Consider the following 19,873-nt stretch of genomic DNA (forward strand, 5'->3'; position numbering starts at 1 on the left):
AGGAGTGGGGGGGGGGGGGCGGGGGTGTAGAAAAGAGGGGTTGAGGGGGCGGAGGGGGGGATGGCGAGGGAGAGGTATAGATTGGTTGGGAGGTAGGCTCTTTGACTGGCTGAAATGGACTGGGGCTTTGGATGGTGCTTATTTGGTTTTTTATTTCTTTTATTATACCCCTGACAGCTGTGTTTTGTGTGTTCTGCTGTGTTCTTGAGGTTTGTATTCAGTATGAAATTGATTGAGGGTAGAATCTCAACAACTATATATATGCATCCAGGCTCATGAAACATCGCAGTCGTCTAATTATCATACACGGAAGAAAGATCCAAACGTCAGAGGATTCATGGCTCAACCCATGTTCTCCACCTCAACTGCTCTGGTCAACCTGCTCTCGTCGGGCTCATACTCGAAGCCCGCCTCTTCGCGCGCCATGTCGTTGATGAACCGGCCATTTGGTTTGACAGGTTCGTGCTTGGACATCTTGGACGCAAGGTAGAGCCAGTTCAACGAGTTGCCAACAGTGCTTACTTCATCACAGACGTTCTTAATCCCGTAGCGGCTCATCTCCCCGTACATTTCTTCCTTCGTACAGAGGTTGAACAGGTGCTCGGCCACGGCGTCCGTGTCTCCAACATCAACCAGGAAACCACTCTTGTTATTCTCGACCTGCAGAGGGATTCCACCCGCCCGGGTCGCGATGATAGGCGTTCCCTTATGAATCGCCTCGGATACCTTAACTTCGAATCCTTCGCGTGTGGATAATTGCAAAGCCACTTTGGCTTTGGACATGAGCGCGTTCAGCACCTGGTCCGACGGTCCCAGTCGCATAACACAGATCTGGTCGATCAAGTAGGGGATATTATGCTCAATATGAGACACAACGGCATCGTAAATGAGCGAACCATCAGGGTCATCGATCGAGCCGTGTCCGCAAATCAACAACTTCGGAGGCTGCTTGTCAGGAAATGTGGCGGTTAGACGATTGTAGAATTTCTCGTAGGATTCCACGACATCAAAGATGCCCTTGGAGGGGTCAAAGCGTGCAATCTGGACGATGTACTCGTCTGTCATTGTTAATGGAAAAGCTTTCAACTTGCCACGATGGGGAAGAACAAAGAATCGCGGTCTCACCTTCAGGGACACTTATCACGGGCATGCCAGAGTTTCTGCAGGCGGCATTGAAAACGCGACCATAATACGCCATGTCCCAGTCCCGCATGTTTTTATTCAGGCCGTCGAGCCTACAATGACGTGTTAGTCATTTGCTCCTACTGACTAAAGGCCTGAGAACTTACCAATCCGTGGACGCTCCCATATAACCCACAATCTCTTTTGGTACGTTCTTCGGCACGAATGAGCTCACCGGATGAGAAATGAACAGGTCGGCCTGTTTGATCTGCTCCCACATCCAGCCCCATGCTTCCGCCTGAGGAGTGTCTGGTTTCGCAATAAGGTCGCTGCGGATCTGAATGTGGCTGCGGAAGATGACAGGTCTATCCGGCGCCATTTTCTTCGCGATGGGAATCAATGCTGGCATCTGAGGGTCGTCCATGATAATTACATCTGCACCTCCTTCTGATGGATGCCGCAACGGTCCTCCGGGGACCAACCAGTACCTCCTGGCGTTCTCCTCGATCCAGTCCGTGACCTTTGCCCAGTCTTCCTTTGTGCACCGCTCCCCGGGGTTTGAGACACCTTGCAGAATGTTGTGGTTCGTCTTGGTGATACGGAAGACACCTGGTCGTGGTTTTGGTACGTACCTTAGGACACGATTTCAGCTATTTCTGTGGTCGGTACGGTGGCTCCAAAGTGGACAATCACTCACCATTTAATATCAGTTCCCAATGAATAGGAAAATCTCACAATAGCATGCCTCATGAGGGCTACCCCTCCACCTTGAGGGGTGGCACTGAAGAAGGCTATCTTGACTTTCCTATTCTTAAGGTCGGACGCGTAATGCTCGACAGCACCCCATGTGCGAGGTCTGACCGTCTTCTTGAAATCATCCAGATCGGTCAAGCGTACGTGAAAGGCCGTATCGACCTCGACACAACCTAGAAACCCGACTTGCAGCAATGGGATGTTTTCGGGGCCAAACAATCTGTGCGTGAAGTAAGCATGCTGACATGCAACAGCACATAGGCAGGGTTTCCCTCACCTGACACATTTCCGTCCCATAGATTCTGCTTGTTCATCGAGCGATCTGGTCTCCCAGCCTGGATAGGTGGGAAGAGGCTGCTTGGACGGCTCATTCTCTTTGCGCATCTCCTCCGGAAGCACCAGTGGGATGACGTCCAGCTCAGCCCATAGGCGCGAACAGAGACCTGGGCATGTCTCTGCGATATGCTGTGGCATTGCCAACCCGATGAACTTTTCGAGGTGTTTCTCACTGAAATTCTGCAATTGGTGCACGATGAAGTCGCTGATCGCTTGAGAAAGAGGCTTGTTCTCTCTTCGAGGGACTTTCTCTTGAATGAATTCAAGGAGGTACGTTGCGTCACGAATGGCCAGGGCGATGGTAGCATGTCCATCATCGGTAAATATTGCCGAGAGGCCGGCATACAAGGTCTAATTGAAGTTAGAACTCCAGAACCGACACGCGACGGATTTGAACCATTCATACCCCAGAAGGAGGCGCAGCCCATGAATTCTTCTTGAAATCGACCGAAAGACGACGCTGCTGGTGCACGGATGACCGCCGTCGGAAGCAGAGCGTGTCGCTAGCCATGATGTATGTGCAGATAACGGGAGATTGTTGATTACTGCCAAAGCACAGACGGAGTATAAAATGGCCTTGACTCGTTGAAGTAAAGAAATCTTAGGAAATGGACTGATGATGTGGCATCTACCTCTCTACGGATACGACCGATATTATATCCATCAGTGTAACAGTCCAGATGGTGACCTCACCAGTTCCGACCATGACGTACCTTTACAGTTAGGAACAACCGGATGCTGTTTTTATCCGCAGCTTCCATGTAGGCTCGGGATATCAACGATAATCAATCATTCAGGTCAGAGCAATCATTGGAGAGACTTGATCCACGCGGTATATCCCTATCTTGAGAGATCCCTGTCATCTGGAGCTGGGTTGGATGCCCCCTCGGGACCACGGCGCATCACTTCCCTCCGCATGAGGCGAAATCAGTCCATGCAGTAATAAGGGCGGGAATCAGACAATTCCAGTATTCGCAGATTGTCTGATCCGTGGAAGATTCCGACGACGGAAGAGATCCCTGGCTGATGAACTGGCCATCTTAAAGTATCCTCTCAGCTCTTATCAATGTTCTGGGGTAGGGGAGTCTAGTCTACGGTAAGGGGAAGGGAAGAAGCTGACAGTCGTGGGGGAGAGCTGCTTAGTCATGGCCAGCCCCTTTTACGGCCCCTCTCAGTCTCATCTATGGATACTGGATACAGGGTCGACAGGGGAAATTGGGTCCAGGAGAAAGGAGATTAGTATTGTTAGGAGTTAACTAGATATCTAGCAACTTATCAACCTCCCCTCTAGCAAAGCAGCGCGGTCCTGCTGTGGATCGTCGGGTTTTTGTCTCCAAAAGTTAATTTGACTCTTACAATCTTATTCTCACACTCCTCTTTTTCTGCTGCCACGTTTGAGAGAGCACAGGTGACCTGCCTTTTCCTCCCACCCCCCTCCGTACTCACAAGCAAGGTGCGAAATTCTCCATTCCCCAATACCCATGTGTCTGTCTTGTTTTCCTTGCGTCTCTTCTGCAGATCTCATATTAACTTTTTGCATTGTTTTGACAGGAGGGCCCAATTGACTCGAAGTCGCTCAGCGTCCCAACGGTTTCTCACTCTCTCCCCTGTCCTCCTCCCCTCAATTGAAAGTGCAGGGCGTCGCGTCGGATTGTGACCGAGTCAAGTTCGGCATTGAGACGCACTGTCTAGGCATCCAGTTCTCAACTGTTCCGTTGGTCGCGACTCCGACAGTCGCATTACAATAGTCAACATGGGTGGACAAGTTTCGAAGATGCTGGGGAAGATATTTGGCACGAAGGAAATGCGGATTCTGATGCTGGGTTTGGATGCTGCCGGAAAGACCAGTGAGTTTCGGTAACTAGGAAGACGAAAAGGAATTGCTTGGAAACTAACCGGCGTATCTACCTCAGCTATCCTCTACAAGCTAAAGCTCACGAATCAGGATGTCACCACTATTCCTACTGTCGGTTTCAACGTTGAGAGCGTCACCTACAAGAACGTCAAATTCAACGTCTGGGATGTCGGTGGACAGGACAAGATCCGGCCGTTGTGGAGACACTACTACTCTGGTATGAACCGTCACGTTTGGTGCATCATCTCATCAATTAGGGCACTTACTGACATCTGTGAATCGCAGGCACCCAAGGTCTGATCTTTGTCGTCGACTCGAGCGACACGGCCCGTATGGAAGAAGCTCGCTCGGAGCTTCATAAGATCATCAACGATCGCGAAATGAAGGACGCTCTGTTGCTTGTGTTTGCGAACAAGCAGGATGTTCCAGGCCGTAGGTTTTCCTCAAACCTGACTGTCCAGGGTTGACGCTGACTCGATCTCCATCTTGCAGATTTGAGCCCGGAGGAGGTCACCAACGCATTGCAGCTCACCAAGTTGAAGGACAAGCTGTGGTATGTGGCGCCCAGTGTTGCTACGGAGGGCACTGGAATTTTTGAGGGACTTGTAAGTGGCTACTTCCTCACGTCGAACTGCTCGATCCGGCAAATAGCTGATGTTTCTGCAGGCCTGGCTTTCAAACAACGTCAAGACTCAGCCTCAGAAGTGATTCCATGCCCCACGTCCACCAGATCGTGCCGTAATCAGAGATATCTTCACGCGGCCTCGTGTACAACATGTCCCCTCGTCAATTGGTTTCAAGATTTCTTCGTTTCATGTCCGTTTTGATGACAGACGACGCAGCATTCCGACTTCCGCTCTTATGTGCCGCATGGTTTCTTTTTCCCGTCTTCTATTATCTCTCTTCTATTTCCTTTTTCTCCATGATATCCCCCTCTGTTTCTGTGCGGGTCATTCATACATACCCTTTTACTAATAATTCTCTTGTCGTCCTTTGCAACTCTGACTGTTTGAAGTGCCATTCTTGTCGATACAGCTGATTCTGTGACTTTCTGTGTAGAAAGTACCTAAATAGAAGGCAGATTGGACCAGCACATACAATGGAAGCTTAGCATATGACCTTTTTTTTTTTCTTTTCTTTCGCATTTTCCACTTGGTCTACTCTGAGTATTCTCTAACCTTCACGTGATGACGATCTTTCAGTTTGGGTATCGGACCTGTCAGCACTCAGTCATTCCGCTGCCTGCTGGCACGTTCAGCATGACGGAAGATCGATCCGCCAACAGGGCTCAACGAGGGACACGGAGTAGAGCTTCCAGCCAGTCGGTAAGTTCGCGTTGATCGTTTCCGGATGATTCAATGCATCGTCAAAGTTACGTCGATCCCGTAGGATGCAAGGAACACATCAACATCTCTTCCTCATACAGTTTCTACAGACATCAGATATGTCGACTTGGGCAACAGAATCAATTCCCTCAGGAGTGCATGGCCACCATCACTAGAATCAGAAACATGTCAACCTGACGCAGAAAGGTGGCGCAACGGGCCAAACATCCACGGAAAACAACATGGCCACACGACACATAAATAGGACGCTGGGCTCGAGCTCCGCCAGCTCGAAAATTTTGTCTTGTTTTGGAGATTTGGATTATATCGATTCAGTTCATTGATTATCGGTACAAGTCAAGCACAAGCAAACCTAAGTTACCTCAACTCCACCGCTCACAATGCCCGAGTACAGAAAAGGAGAAAGCGTCCGCTACAAGCCTGTCGGAGGTATCCCTTCAGTTCACGAGATAATCAACCCAGGAAGATAGCTAAGCTTATTCGCGCAGGCCCCGAGTCCAAAACCTCCGAGTCCGTCGGCGTCATCCGCGAGGTCACCACCGAGCCCACTCAATTGACGGGTCGCAATGTAGCGGCTTCGGAGGAGGAGCCACGGTACGAGGTGAGTTTACTCTTTCATTTGGTCATGATGTAGCTGCGAAGCTGACTCGGGGTGATAGATTGAGAATTCTCATACGCATCGGAGGTCGGCTATCAAGGAGTCGAATATCTTGGGGCCCGCCGAGTAAGATGGTCGATGGGGGAGGTTGTTGAGGGAGAGGGTAGAAGGCAATGGTGCGTTTCGTCTGGTCGATGAATGATCGCTTGATTTTTTTGGCCTAGGCAGATATGGAGTAGAAATGGATAGTTTTCTGAATACTTCGCTTTCGCATGCTTGAGATAGGCATGCAGTAAGCCGTAGTTTATTGCTGCATAATGTACCCTACCTGGCCGCATGTATTTGTTTGTTTTCCATACTTGGATATGTCCGAGCTTGGCCTACCCAGTATAGCTAAATATCACACGATAAAAATCATCGCACTGTGAACTATAGTACTGGGTTCTCTATGCTATATCTACTCTTTTGCCTAATACTCTTGAATGTAACATAACTAGAACCGTCAGGCTTGGCTGCATGCAGTCCGCATATCGTGCGGGTAGAGTATTCAAGCCCCAAGGTACTTAAGTGGCCACCTTTCCTCGAGGTGGTTAAAATGAATCATTCTTTCACCGGCACCATTGGAATTCTGAAGCGCATGATGATGCTTCCAAGTTATATATAATATTTTATATACAAGAACATACGTTAAGTGGTATTCTCGTTAATCATCACATCGTTTGAGCCCCTTCATCCTCAACCATGCCTCCCCATCCGTCTCATTGTTGAAAATAGACCGATGAAGAGCAAGCATCGTAGCATCTCCAACCCTCAAATATCATTCAATGGTCGTGCTTCACAGCTCACCGGGCCAGATATCATTAGCAATTTCACGGACAAGCTTCAGCTTGTTGATCATGCCATCCCAGTCGATCGCGTTACCCTCACGGTGACTGGCAAAACCACACTGGGGGCTGACGCCAACTTGTTTGAGGGCCTCTTCAACGCTGATGTCGTTGCCCTCAGCAATGAACTTGGCAGCGTCGTAGACGCGCTTCTTCATCTCCTCCTTGTCCTCGAGCTTGGCGAACTTGCTGGTCACAACGCCCAAAATGACGTTCTTGTGGCGAGGCAACTCCTTCAGAGGCTCGAAACCACCGGCACGAGGGGTGTCGTACTCGAGGTAGTAGGTGTCGACGTTGAGCTCCTTGAACAGCTTGGTAGCGATGCGGTCATAGCCACCCTCGGAGAAGTGACGGCTACCGACGAAGTTACCGCGACAAATGTGAACACCGACGTGGAGATCGGCAGGACGCTTGGACAGCAATTCGTTGTATTGCTTGATGTACTTTTCAAATGTCTCGTCGGCAGTGGCGGTGTTCAGAGGATCGGCCTTCCAGCCGTCCAGCATCTTCTCCGAGCAGAAGTCTAATGTCTGGGTTAGTATGTCTCCTGTTCAGTCAAAAGACATGCGATATCCAGGGTTCTTACAAGCAAGGTTGGGGTCATCGAACTGGACGTTTCTGCAGCCAGCATCGTACAGGATCTGCAGTTCCTCCTGGTAGGCCTTGGCGATATCGCTCAGGTACTCGTCCTCGGTGCTGTACACATCCTTGGGGAAAGCCTTGCCGTTCTTGTAACGAAGGTGGTACCAGTTGGGAGCAGCAAGGGTGAGCTTCACATTCTTGACATCCTGGGGGGCCACCAGGCTAGCCAAGTGCTTAAACTGGTCGACATATGTGCTGCCAACGTGCTTGATCTTGCCAGTACAGATGACAGTCTCACCAGGCTTGTGGCCCGCTTCCAGGAATGCAGCAACATCAGGAGCATAGGGGCGGAAGATCTCAGCGTCGAAGTCGGTAACCTCCTCGAAGCCCTCGAGACCGGGGAAAAAACTGCCCCAGAACACTGCATGAAATAGTGGGATCAGCTTAATCTCCATGTGAAATGTCCGCAAGCCAGGAATCCTTACTGTGTCTGCAGTATTCTCCATCAGAAAGAGCGGGGTAGCCCAGCTTCTTCTGAGTCTCGACAATATCCTTGATATCCTTGTCCTCGACAGCCTTGAGTTCGGCCGCAGAAGCCTGTCCCTTCTCGAACGCTGTCTTGACGTTCAGGAGTTCCTGAGTCCGGAGAAGAGAGCCAAGGTGCTCGGCACGGAAGGGCGGGTTACGGTGAAGCTGAGCCATGGCGAGTGTACGATTTACTTAATCTGCTTAAATCAGGATCTCACTGAGCGTTGCCGTCGCCACCAGGACTATGAGCTTAGCGGAGACGAAGAGAGCAACAAGCACGAGGATGTTTGAAGGAAAAGGAAGAGGTCAAATCGTTTGCTCCCGGCGACAGAAAGATGAGGGGCAAATTACCCCCCAGTGCCCAGCAAGCGAGCTCAAGCAGAGACGATCCATGTTTTCAGTTGCCGGTTCTTCAGCCATGCTCAGGTCTGCCGATGGCATCCACCTCCAATTCTGAGCCCCACATGTTGTGAGTCTCTCCACATCCTGAAAGTCAGAGCCCGATGTCGCTGAACAGAGTGAGAATCCATTGCAGCCAAAGAATCAGGCTCTATGGAAGTACTCGAAGTCTCCAGATGATCTTTGCCCGCCATGCAGGCGGCCCATGCACCCAACATCTCAAGGCCAAGGGGTCAAGGCTGATGCGGTGGGGCGTAAGTAAGCTCTCGTTGTCCGCCAGTTCTTTCATATGAAGCGAAGTATGGCCCCATGTAATCTCCCTGAGATAGAGCCCCTACTGTCGACGAGTGAGAGTTGACAGTTGTAAATTACTCTCCCTTTCTTTCTACCTATGAAGATATGGCTGCTATTCAAAGTCATGGCGCATGCACCGAATCAATGGATCAGTTCAAGCATTGCGGAGACAGGCTCCACAAGGCCACGGTCAAAGGGGTTTTACCGATGGCTGAGGAGTATCGGTCGGTATGCTGATATACGTATCTGCATTCTGATAATAACCGGAAAGTGGGACAGACTCAGAGATGAAGCCTTCATTTATTGCCCCCAGCTTCTTGCCTTCAAAGCGCAAACATCGAGTTATCATGTTGTTAACATTATGTAGCAGTTGTTGTAGCAGTTGTGTGTACGAAGTAAGCGGGGTCTTTCGGCAGTTGGATCTTCTTCTCTTCCCGAGACTCTCACCGCCTCCAACAGTTCAACAACTCCCAACTCCAACACTTGTATAGGAACAAAGAACAGTCGACAATACCTCTCGATGACTAGCTCTCTTTCGAGCTACATCTAGCTACGACCTGAAATTGCATCATCCGACCAGACATATGAGGATATGACAGTCTCACACCAAGTTGCGGGATCCGTCGTCATGTGAAGCTCATTGAGGCTACTGAGCACTAATTCAATAGTATCCTAGCAGCCCGGAGCATCAACCGTTACTACCATGTCCGCAGAGACTTCGCCATTTGAGTCGTTACCGAATGAGCTAATTGATCAAATACTGTCCAACCTTGCTACTGATCCTCCTTCGTTCTCCCGTTTCGACCAGCCCCCGGGCGTTCGTATAGTCAAATCGGCCGCCCGCGACCTCAAGAATCTATCGCGAACCTCCTCTCACTTCCTAGAGGTCACACGGCCGCGGTTGTTTGCACATGCCTGCTTTGATATCAGTGAGGGAGAAAGCTTTTTACAATTCATCCTGAAATGGGATCTGTGTCGAAACGTGACGTCCCTCCTGGCGCGGGGAAATACCTGTTCAGATCCTCAGGACGACCCCTCATGGTGGCGTAGGATTCTGCAGCACCTCGATCCAATGCGTATCACTCTTCTGGCACCGCCGTCGTTTATCGGAGCAACGCTAGGAACCGAGATTATGGATGGACATAACTGGGCTTTCCAGATTTCGCTGCAAGTCCTGCAATTGGATAGGAGAGAACGGCAGGTAGCGCCACCTCCGGTCTCGCATGTTGAGGCATGCCCGGGTCTTTTAGCAGCTCGGGAGTGGTCATCGCTGCAGTTTAACGAGTCCTCGTCTTTGAAGGCATATAACCATTATGAGTATTTTCTCTTCCAGGTCCCTTCTGTGTTTAATAGATGGGGCTCGTTGTCCCGGACCCATCCAGAGAGTGTCTCTTTATCTCTCTCGCTCAACAAGTTGACAGCATTCCATTACACTGCGGTTTTTCCGTTTTATAACCACGTCAAACTAGTGCTGGACACGGTGACATTGATGACGAGTCTGCGCTCGCTCAGCGTACGATTGGCGCCTTGCTTGAACGACAAGGCCACAGAGTTGGAGCAGAGGGGATCTATGGACCCAAGCGATCCGTGGATGGAGCTTGCGACGGGCTATACTTTAGTTGCGCATGCAGTTCGGGACTTGGGCAACAGAGCCCGTCTTGTACATTTCTGCGCATGTGACTACGAGTCTGATGCCCTTCGGCCGGAACTTTCTGCTATATTAGCAGATGGTCTGGGAGACACTGAATGGGCCCATGACGGACATGGGAACTGGGTTAGAGGAGCGAAATGTGATCGGGTCAGTCCATAGGCGAACTTTTTCTTAAGCGTAGCGCTTCTCCATCTTAGTGCATAGTTTCCAATATCAATGGCAATTATGACGACGACTAAAAATCCACCATGTTTAGGTGATTTCGGAGCCTCAGGCATCAAGAGCTCTATCCCACTCACTTCCGTAACCCATCATTCAAGCCAGAGTGTACGGAGTAGATGGTCAATAAATGCTCGCCTGAATAACATGCCACACTTGTCCCTGCTTGAGTCTTGAACCTGGCGATGGATTCGTTTATCCCAGGTGACATCTTTGTGCAATATCATTTTGCATAGTCCTTCGCCCGATCTATCACTACCAACACTTAATGACAGGGCACCGAACGCTCTCGCTTTATTCATGTCAAAATGTCTTCATCCAGTAATGTCTACACTGCTGAACCAGCTTTTCCAATTCTGGCTCATACACTACTATCCAGTCATACCACGACGTCCATGGTATCAGAGCAGCCCGATGCGCCAGATCAATCTGCCATCTGGAATCTAAGAAAGGACATCGAAGAGGCATTCGAAGGCCCATCCAGCGTTTTCCGCTGTGGCAGGGTAATCGGGTTTTCGAAACTGAAGAAGAGAGCTCGAGAAGACGATGACCATGATTCTATCGGCCAGGTAAGATGGTATCTCTTCCAATGTGCCTGCAGATTGTATCGGGCACATATACCTGTATACACGCAACCCTGGGAGTCATCTCAGGCGCATCATCCTGAAAGCATATCTACATTCAAACACCCAGCTAACCCCCCCAAAGCTCCCCCGATACCTCCTCGCCAAGCATCTACGCAACACACCCCCATCACAATCACCCTCCACCCAACCAAAAGCCTTCATAATCCATCCACCAACGCTCGACCCATTCTCTCCAAAACAACTCCTAGCTTCTCTCCTCGCTTCTCCTTCAACGCCGCCCCTCTCCCGCATCGAAGCAATAGCCCTGCTAGACCATGTCCAGCTCCTCCCCGTCTTCGACTTCCGCGCCGCAGTGCAAGCCATCAGCCAGGTCTCGGACGCCCTGCAATCAGCTCTGGTGTCTGGCGGGGAGTCAGGGGAGCGCGCGCGCACGCGCACCCTACTCCTCCTCGCAGGCCTCGACACGCTCACCGAGGGCGTCATCCGCGCCTCGAACCCGGTGAAGGGCGCGGCGGCGCTGACCGCCGCGCTGCGAACGCTGACGCAGCTTTCAAGGGTGCATGGCTCGTATCTTGCTGTGATGCTGGTTAATACGGGTGGGCTTGGATCCGCGCCCGGCTTGGGCCCTGGCCCTGGCGCTGGGGCTGGCGCTGGGGCTGGCGCTGGGGCGGGAAGGCAGCATGCGTCGCGAGGGGACTTTCGAGCGTCTATGGATGACGAGGGCGTCTACTCTATGTTTCATGCGGCGGAGACATCGCTGCTTCCGAGTTTGTTGATGAGGACGTTGGATCAAGGTATTGATACGCATCTTCTGCTTTCGACGGTGGGGTCGGATCACGTTGTGGAGGTCATCAAAGATCGAGTAGGAGAGGGGGTGGGGAAATGGTGCATTTGGGACAAAAACCCGTGAATGTATGATACTATTGCGAGTGTCTGATCTACAAGGTGAAGCCGGCTTGCCATACACTCGGTCTTGCGTTGATTCCGCTCTATCGTACACGATATTATCAAGATGCAATTCATACGCTTTTCCCCGGCGTGAAATTATGATGTACCGTTTCCATACGCCAACAATATGCAGGGTTCCTTTTTCATGGGCCACTTGTAGCCTGGATTTCCAGATAAACGGACCAACTCCATATTCCGTCCCAGCTTCTCGCGCGAAAGGGTATCTATCAATCAAGCGACTCGCTCGTAGCGGGTATGCGAATTCTGTAACAATCATCCTGCCCTCTCTTCAGACAGGGTGCGGCGAGAAAACAACTCACTCGCCGCCATTCTGAGCATTGTCCTTTTCAGCCCACATTCGGAGAACGGCCCTTTCAACCACATTCTGGGCTTCTTTCTCGCAGGTGGCAAGGTCCTGCTTCAGCGTGTTCTCCTCGAATAGAAGTTCGGACTGGTGGACCTTGATCCATTGCTTATGTCTCTCGCAACGCTTCTTCGTACACACTCCACGTGACAACTTTGCCAGCTCGTCCTCCTCCTCCGTCTTGGTGTCATTCATGGCCGTGTCGCCATCCGCATCAACAGCGTCCGGATAGCTCGAAGCAAGTGCTTCAGGGGTGCCGTCCTCGAGTGCCTTGGCTCCGAGATTGGACAGCCTCCAATCATCGAATTCTTCGTCTGACCACGCGAGGCGTGTGTCGAACCCACAGATATCCTTCCATCCCCCTTTTGGATCCGTTTGCTTCAGCTTTTCGACAATGCTCTTTGATCTCTGACGAATGAGTGTCAAGAACGTGGAACGAGTGTTGAGCATCTCGCGGCGGTGGAGAAGTTCATCTCTTTGTTTGCGCAATTGCTCAAGCTTTGATGCCTCGTCGTGAGAATAGGTTAGGCCCTCGGGGTCCACGTCCAAGCCAAGCTTCTTGCTGCTCGGAGACCTTGCTCCGGTTTTAGGATCCTCCGCGTCTGGCGGCGGCGATATAATGCGCTCTCCAAGTTTTCGGAACTCCTCGGCAGAGGAGACAGCCATGATTACTGCGTGAAGATCACCAGTTGTCAGCACACCTCCTCTGCTGCCAAGCTCCTCCCATTCTTTCTTGGCAGGATCCTCGGGGGTTTTGTTGAGTTGCTGGATCCGTTGACGCATGAACTCCCGCCCATGCTCGTCAGAGCAATACTTGCTTGGGTTCTTTCCTGTCACACGAGCCGGTTTCCGACAACTCTTTAGTCGACACATCGGTTTCCACGTCGTCCATCCTTTGCCCTCCGCCTTGCAATTCGGGCCTGATGTGCATTAGCTCACTTCAGAGTACAAAGCTGCCTAAGCCGAGACTCACAGATGTATTTGTCTATTAAGTCCGCGTCTTCGGGATCGATGTTGATACATTTTCCATGAAACCAATCATCGCATCCCCCGTCGCATGCAATCATCCAAGTATGGTCATCACCCTTGCGACAGATGCAGAAAACCCCGTCATCCTCCGAATCTTCCTCTTGTTCTTCCTCCTCCTCTTCCCGTTTCGCTATGATAACATTCTTGGCGTTTTTCTTCTTTTTCTTACCCTCGGGAGCCGGAGAGCCCGTGACAGATGCGGATCCCTGCTTCTTGATTCCGGGCGTTTTGCTGGCACGAGTCGAAGAAGGGGTGTTCGACCGACGGCTTTCCACATCTTCGCTCGCAAGTTCGTCTATTTTGCGTTTCTTCGTCGTTTGTTTCTTGGCTGTCCCTTTCTTCGATGCACCAGGAGCCGACTTTCTTCTCAAGGCTGCTTTGGTGGAACCAGATGGCGATGAACGATCTGTCGATGATGCTCTTGAGGCAAACTCGCTCTTAAGATCAGCGACTTTCTTCGGCGTTGGATGCTCTTCGGGCAAAAGGGTGCCGTCTAGTTGTGCCAGAGCGGGCAGGCTCTCGGTTTCGTTGCTTGGGGGATACCTGTCCAACGACGTCTGCAGAGGCTCAATTTTCACCTCAGGTCCAGCTGCAGTATGATGATCTGGGAGCCCGTCTATCCTACTAACGTCAGGTATATCGTCATAGAGGTCGGCCCAGACCTGAGTCACGTTGACCCCGCCATTCCCAATGATGGGTCGCTCAGGTATCCGAAACTGGCGATGTACCTGCTTTGCTCTCTCAAAGCCAAAGAACCCACATTGTCGCCAGCCGAGAATCCCAACGACCCGGCCATCCTTGACCACAATATTCGATCGGACCATGTCGTTGTGAACTAGATAGAGCTTCTCCGTCCCCTTTCTATCTTGAAACAATATGTCCCTTTCGGAACCCTCGACGCCCGGTGGTAATTGAGCGTTGAGTTCATCGCAGATGTACGACGCAGAGTCCGGCACAGGCTCAACGATTGCAAGGCGCTGAATAATTCGACGGCATTGTTGTTTAAGAGCGCCAATTTGTTCGATTGTGAGATACTTCCAGGCAACCTCCAAGGACACACCAGGAATTCTAGACTCCACGGTGACATTCCTCCCGTCAACTGTGCCACAAAAGTATATGATCGGTACAGCAACATCGAGTTCTTGAAGAGCATCCTCCGCCCTTTTAGCAGCACTCAACTCGTTCGAATTGACGTTAGAGTATCGTTCCGCAGCCGCACCGGCCGCAGGTTCCTGGTCAACTTTGATCAGAACGCTGCCAGCAGCGTATACCTCCCTTGTCCCAGGCACATTTAGGGAATTTTCTGGGGTGCAGGATGTTCGCACTACCTCCTCCCAGTACGAACTAACTTCCGGACCCGACTGGTACCAAGCATCGTAGCGGGGTTTGAAGTCATCGACATGCGGGGCATAGCGGCCGTATTGCGGGCTTCGAGAAAGGAACGAATCTGTCGGCGGAATCAATTCTGGGTTTGTCTCGTAAGGATCTGTGGTGGATCGGTCGCAACTCGTTGAGCCGTTGACCTGGCTGGGCTCTGCAGGCGCAATCGCGTCTCCGGCCATTGCAATGTGAGATCTCCGGACACGGCCGAAAAGAAGAGGTGTCGAGTAAAATGAGGGCGAAAGTGTCTGAAAGGAGTCTGAATCATGTATAAAAATCGGTGCGACGAATCCTCACGCCAAATTTGTCCCACAGAGAAAGTTTGCTGCTGAAAGCTAGGTGGTAAACATCGAACTCGCCTGTGAAGGTGATAGCATCCTGATGAGTCACTTCCGTCGGTAAACGTGTAGGAGAATAGCACGACCCAAAGGTGCTACAGTAGCGCACTCGGACGTCGAAGGGATGGTGTGAGTAGAGCTTTCAGAACGGTCGTTTTACCGAACAAGGACAGCGACCAGCTTCGGAATGAATGCGGACCGGTTGAATCCCACGACACTGGAACGACCGCAAATCTTACTGTGACGCGGCTGAAGGTAGTTTAAAGCAGTTTGAAAATCATAATTCATTCACTTGTATTAGCAGAATCTCCCAAAAACCTTAGGGGTGCTGAAATCGCATGCCATCAACTGCGCGACCGGCGACGCGGAGAGCAAGAATGCATTCAAGGATTTGACAGTCTGCGGCCGGACTTTGCTGAAGGCGGTGAGGTTAACTCCGACATGATTCCGCTGTCATGTGACATTCTTCCATTGGAGCTCCATAATCACGTGACTATCTACGCATCCCAAGGAATGTGATCACTTCGCAGTATTATTATTAACACCTTCTGCTGCCTACCAGTGGGAGAGCAGTTCAGTCTGAGTATACCAGCCAATGTCCCATTCAAAATTATGTCCAGACGGTGTCTTTAAGGTCAAGATACGGAGTAATCTACTAGGTATGGCAATTATGGCTGCACTTTGTATACCCAGCACGGCCACACAATTCAATGCCAATTTAGAATCCTTGATCAAACATACGAATGTCAGGCCGAGTGAGGCGAGCTGAGAAGGATGAACTTCAGATCTTCAGGTCGGTATCACTTGCAGAGTCCTAGTCTACCTCTTCCCAGGGTCTCGAACCCAAGAGAGGCAGACTACTTCGTTAAGATGAAACCACACGGGAGATGCTATGCCACCGATTGGGCGAGTTCGCAGCAGCATAACACTAGAACTCTAGCTAATTCTGCACGGCTGAGGAATGACGAGTGGAGATCATCAGAGACAGTCGACTTCCAGCCCTGAGGATTCGTCTCTTCTCTATCTTCTCTATCTCCTCCGTAGTCTTCTCTCTTCTCTCTTCTCTCGAGTCTCTCTCAATCTGCTGGTCCATCCCCACCTTAAATCCCCTCAAATACTGGGCCACTGGGCTGGGTGATAACTCCGAGCTGAAGACTGGACCGGCCGATCAATAACTACCTGGACTGTCTAACCATTGTTCGTCGGTTCCGCGATCCAATGATTTGAGATTTCAATCGACTACTCCGTAACTGTGGGGAATAGTCCCAAGATTGAGGCGTTGGTTTGGAGTCGAACCAAACGACCGCAAAGTCAATAATCTTCGTCACTGTCTTCATGCTCTCTCATCGCGTACTTGTCGCTTTTCTATTGCCAAGTACGCTTCTAATATTTGCATGAATTCCACCCCAGACTTCGCTGTTCTTCTGAATTCCCAAGAGCCCTTCATTTTGGCCTTTCATTTTGGCCAGTGATTACTCAGCTAATTCCTAGTTCTTTGGAGTTTGGAGACATTCTTCATCATCTGTCGGAGTCTCCAGCAACCGATCCCGGCCATCAGCCCCCGCCTTATGATCGACTGTCCACCTCAAAGATCGGCAATGAAGACTCTCGACCATTAAACCGGCTCAATTGTTGTATAACTGAAGAAGATCTACGCTGTGTCATCTTATCTCACCTACGCTCGTTTTCAGCACTCAACCCCGCATATACTGGGATCGGCCGAGCTGCCGAATCGTTCAGCTGCAGGGACCTTGCTAGGTCGGTTGATTGTCTCAGCGCGATAACATTCGATCCGGTTTCCAGGGACGTGGGTAATTCTTTCACGTTCTGCTTGGGAAGATTCCATAATCGGACGAGCGCAGGAGTGTTCACTTGATGATGTGCCGTCGTCATTTGCATTATCATCGAATCAGGGCCATCTAGGTCAATCTTCAACCCCACGAGTTCTACCCCGTAACCACGCCGAAATCAATCTCTAACAGACTATGTCCGATGTTTCGGAAGAGACAGCCTCGAATGAGCCACCGGCGCAATCCTCGCAGATGCGGTGGCAATTCATCGATGCTTCAAGCAACAGCCGAAGCAATCTCACCCGAGTCAAGCGCCATGTGATGCAAGAATACATGCGGCAAAAACGCGGTGGCGTAGCGCAACCAGACGATGACAATGGCGGATGTGTGAAGGAAAAAGAGGAATCACAGCCAAAGGTTCGCAGGCGACCGAGGAACAAGAATGCGGGAAAGAGTACCATTGAGGAGATGAAGAAGCGTAGCACGGGCAGGAGGAAAAAGAGCCCGGACGCTTCGACAGATACGCAAACGGGGGTGGAATCCATGGGCGAGAATTCCTTAGAGGAGGGTTCATCGGCAGGGATTGAAGAAAGTCATGTCTCAGCAGCTGCAGGCCAGACTAGCGCGGATACTCTCGTCTCTGTTTCACCACAGGACGCTGTTCTTCAACTTCGACCCTTTCCTTCACCCTCCGACTTACCCAGTTCCTATGCATCTGGTGACCAGAGCAGCAACTCCGAATCCGACGGCCAGACACCGTGGTCCTCCGCCCCGACAACTCCCTACGAGCTAACGCTCTCCCCCAAATCTATCCTCAGCGCAGCGCGGACTGACCCTTTCAACAGCTTGCCTATGGATTTGGATGCAGAGGGTCACAAGCTTTTTGACTTTTACGTCAACGAGATGCCGGCTTGCTCTTACGGCAATCACTTCCGGTCCCCCAAGGCTCACAATTGGTACACGGCGGTATTTGTTCCGGAGGGCATGAAAGGCCCTGTCGCCTTCCAGAACACGATCCTCGTCCACGCGGCCAACACATGGGCCTGGGTCCGCAACGAGGAGGAAACCAAGATGAGTCTGGTTCATCGTAACCGGGCCATCTCCATGCTCCGAGAGCATCTGGCTGAAAACCCCGGGGACATTAGCGACGTGGCCATCATTGCATGCCTCAGTGCTGCCGGTCTGGAGGACTTTGACCCCCGCCCCGGACGCAAGCAGATCAGCTGGATCCACATGCGAGCTGCTCGGGAGATGATTCGAGCGCGCGGTGGGCCTGCGGCGTTCGAGAATACCCGGCTGGGGATGTTGATCAACTGGCAGGACTATATTCTGTCAGGCTATGAAACTCATGGGCCGAGCTTTTTCTTCGAGCCCAATCCACCAGTGATTCCTTCCCAGCCTAATATTACCCCTATGACTTCAACCCCGACGGAACCTTCGCTCCCAACTTCCTCATCTGTCTCAGGTCTTTCCACCGACTTTGAGGGCGTACCTTCTACGGCCCCTCCCTTCTTCCCCAGGGATGAACTCCAACACCAATGCAACGAATTCATCGAGTTCCTCAAACGCTGCGAGCAACTCGCCCTCCACCAGCAAACCCACACCAACCCCGCCATCGCATCCATGCGCCACACTGCCTTCCAGCCTACCTCCCTTTTATACCAGATTCTGGCCGCCCCGCCGGGCGTCCGATTCACCGCCTCGGGCAACCGCAAACAATTCGTCGCCCGACTCGTCGCGCTGATCATGTTCAACGCCGGTCTGTGGGACTATCGCTCGTCCATCGCTCACAGCGAGACCTTCCTGCGCACGCTGGAGCAGGCCGTGCTCGAAAGCGAAGTCAACATGAGCGGCTCTGTCGAGGCGCTGCTGCAGATCATGCTAGAGTGCAACGACGGAACGGCCAGCACCAGCACCAGCAACAGCCCGGACCTCCCTTCTGTATTCGTGCTGGATGAGCTCGCCTCGCCTGATTTCACGCAGTACTCGCCCACTGCTCGAACGCCGTACGGCCGGCCTTGGTTCGCAGGACGGATGCTCAAGGTCGCCAAGCGGCTGGGCTACGAGACGTGGATGCGCGTCAATGATTTCCTGCTGGGTTGCTTGACGCTCCAGGTGTGGGAGGGCTCGGTTGCCGTGTGGGAGGGGGCGCTACGACAGGAGATCCTCAGTGCGCCGCTTACGAGTTATGTTATGCCTGCGTTGAGGGGGTGAATCATCGTCTACGTCCCAAGTTCTGGACGTGCGTTATATATAATTCTCATTCATGGTTTGTACGGAAAGGATACGGGTCTGGTGTATCCAATGATAGGCATGGTGGCTACGGCGTCAACTTGGTTATTGAGTCTAAATATTCTATATACTCTCTCTGCGATTTTAAATTCATCTTCAAATACTTGAATATTTTGATCCGGACCCGTACATCCTCACTTTTGTGCAACATGCAACGTAACACCCGACTTGACATCCCGCGACTCCGTCACGTCCGCACCCGTCGAGTCCGATCCATACGACTGGCCCCTGCGACGCTGCTGGGCCCGGGTAGTGAACACCTCTGCCACCTCCTCAAGGGACTTGCCGCCGGTCTCCGGATAAAACGCCCAGACGATCACCGCAGCGGCCCAGTTGAACGCAACAAAGCAGTAAAAGTACTTGTACTGGAGGGTGGTCAGAGCAATAGGCGAGCACTGCGCAAAAACGAGATTGAGGCTCCAGTTTGTGGCGGTCGCGAGGGACGAGCCGCGGGCACGGATCGCCGTGGGGAAGATCTCAGCGGGGTAAAGCCACGAGATGAGGCCGAGGGCGGTGAAGAAGAGCGAGAAGACGAAGAACATGGCGATGGCGGCGCGGAGGGCCGCGGGGGAGGGGGA

At 51.7% G+C, this 19,873-nt stretch overlaps 8 protein-coding genes across 8 annotated transcripts; 4 read left to right on the forward strand and 4 right to left on the reverse strand.

Moving 5' to 3' along the window:
- Positions 1–342: 342 nt before the first annotated feature.
- ccg9 (putative trehalose synthase (Ccg-9)) lies at positions 343–2,722 on the reverse strand (the record flags this gene model as incomplete). Its single annotated transcript, XM_026753728.1, has 6 exons — positions 343–1,058; positions 1,126–1,235; positions 1,290–1,754; positions 1,820–2,095; positions 2,153–2,562; positions 2,618–2,722. The coding sequence occupies 6 exons, from the start codon at positions 2,720–2,722 to the stop codon at positions 343–345; spliced, it is 2,082 nt and encodes a 693-aa protein (XP_026609927.1).
- Positions 2,723–3,964: 1,242 nt separating this feature from the next.
- On the forward strand, positions 3,965–4,774 carry ARF6 (ADP-ribosylation factor family protein; the record flags this gene model as incomplete). Its single annotated transcript, XM_026754427.1, has 5 exons — positions 3,965–4,058; positions 4,125–4,283; positions 4,352–4,498; positions 4,559–4,671; positions 4,733–4,774. 5 exons carry the CDS (start codon positions 3,965–3,967, stop codon positions 4,772–4,774), a joined length of 555 nt encoding a protein of 184 aa, XP_026609928.1.
- A 1,018-nt stretch (positions 4,775–5,792) lies between these two features.
- On the forward strand, positions 5,793–6,140 carry CDV56_101090 (DUF2945 domain-containing protein; the record flags this gene model as incomplete). The annotated part of the gene is made up of 3 exons (XM_026754709.1): positions 5,793–5,841; positions 5,901–6,013; positions 6,072–6,140. The coding sequence occupies 3 exons, from the start codon at positions 5,793–5,795 to the stop codon at positions 6,138–6,140; spliced, it is 231 nt and encodes a 76-aa protein (XP_026609929.1).
- Positions 6,141–6,845: 705 nt separating this feature from the next.
- Positions 6,846–8,178, reverse strand: CDV56_101243 (cobalamin-independent methionine synthase II family protein; the record flags this gene model as incomplete). Its single annotated transcript, XM_026754862.1, has 3 exons — positions 6,846–7,417; positions 7,481–7,897; positions 7,962–8,178. The coding sequence occupies 3 exons, from the start codon at positions 8,176–8,178 to the stop codon at positions 6,846–6,848; spliced, it is 1,206 nt and encodes a 401-aa protein (XP_026609930.1).
- Positions 8,179–9,400: 1,222 nt separating this feature from the next.
- CDV56_101624 (uncharacterized protein) lies at positions 9,401–12,064 on the forward strand (the record flags this gene model as incomplete). Its single annotated transcript, XM_026755243.1, has 4 exons — positions 9,401–10,357; positions 10,425–10,495; positions 10,947–11,136; positions 11,261–12,064. 4 exons carry the CDS (start codon positions 9,401–9,403, stop codon positions 12,062–12,064), a joined length of 2,022 nt encoding a protein of 673 aa, XP_026609931.1.
- A 354-nt stretch (positions 12,065–12,418) lies between these two features.
- Positions 12,419–15,057, reverse strand: CDV56_102030 (putative PHD transcription factor; the record flags this gene model as incomplete). Its single annotated transcript, XM_026755649.1, has 2 exons — positions 12,419–13,386; positions 13,440–15,057. 2 exons carry the CDS (start codon positions 15,055–15,057, stop codon positions 12,419–12,421), a joined length of 2,586 nt encoding a protein of 861 aa, XP_026609932.1.
- A 2,141-nt stretch (positions 15,058–17,198) lies between these two features.
- On the forward strand, positions 17,199–19,217 carry CDV56_102656 (sigma-70 region 2 family protein; the record flags this gene model as incomplete). Its single annotated transcript, XM_026756275.1, has 1 exon — positions 17,199–19,217. One exon carries the CDS (start codon positions 17,199–17,201, stop codon positions 19,215–19,217), a length of 2,019 nt encoding a protein of 672 aa, XP_026609933.1.
- Positions 19,218–19,429: 212 nt separating this feature from the next.
- On the reverse strand, positions 19,430–19,837 carry CDV56_102951 (uncharacterized protein; the record flags this gene model as incomplete). Its single annotated transcript, XM_026756570.1, has 1 exon — positions 19,430–19,837. The coding sequence occupies one exon, from the start codon at positions 19,835–19,837 to the stop codon at positions 19,430–19,432; it is 408 nt and encodes a 135-aa protein (XP_026609934.1).
- Between the last annotated feature and the right edge of the window lie 36 nt (positions 19,838–19,873).

This window comes from Aspergillus thermomutatus (genome assembly GCF_002237265.1).
Source record: "Aspergillus thermomutatus strain HMR AF 39 chromosome Unknown NODE_387, whole genome shotgun sequence".
Classification (NCBI taxonomy): Eukaryota; Fungi; Ascomycota; class Eurotiomycetes; order Eurotiales; family Aspergillaceae; genus Aspergillus; species Aspergillus thermomutatus.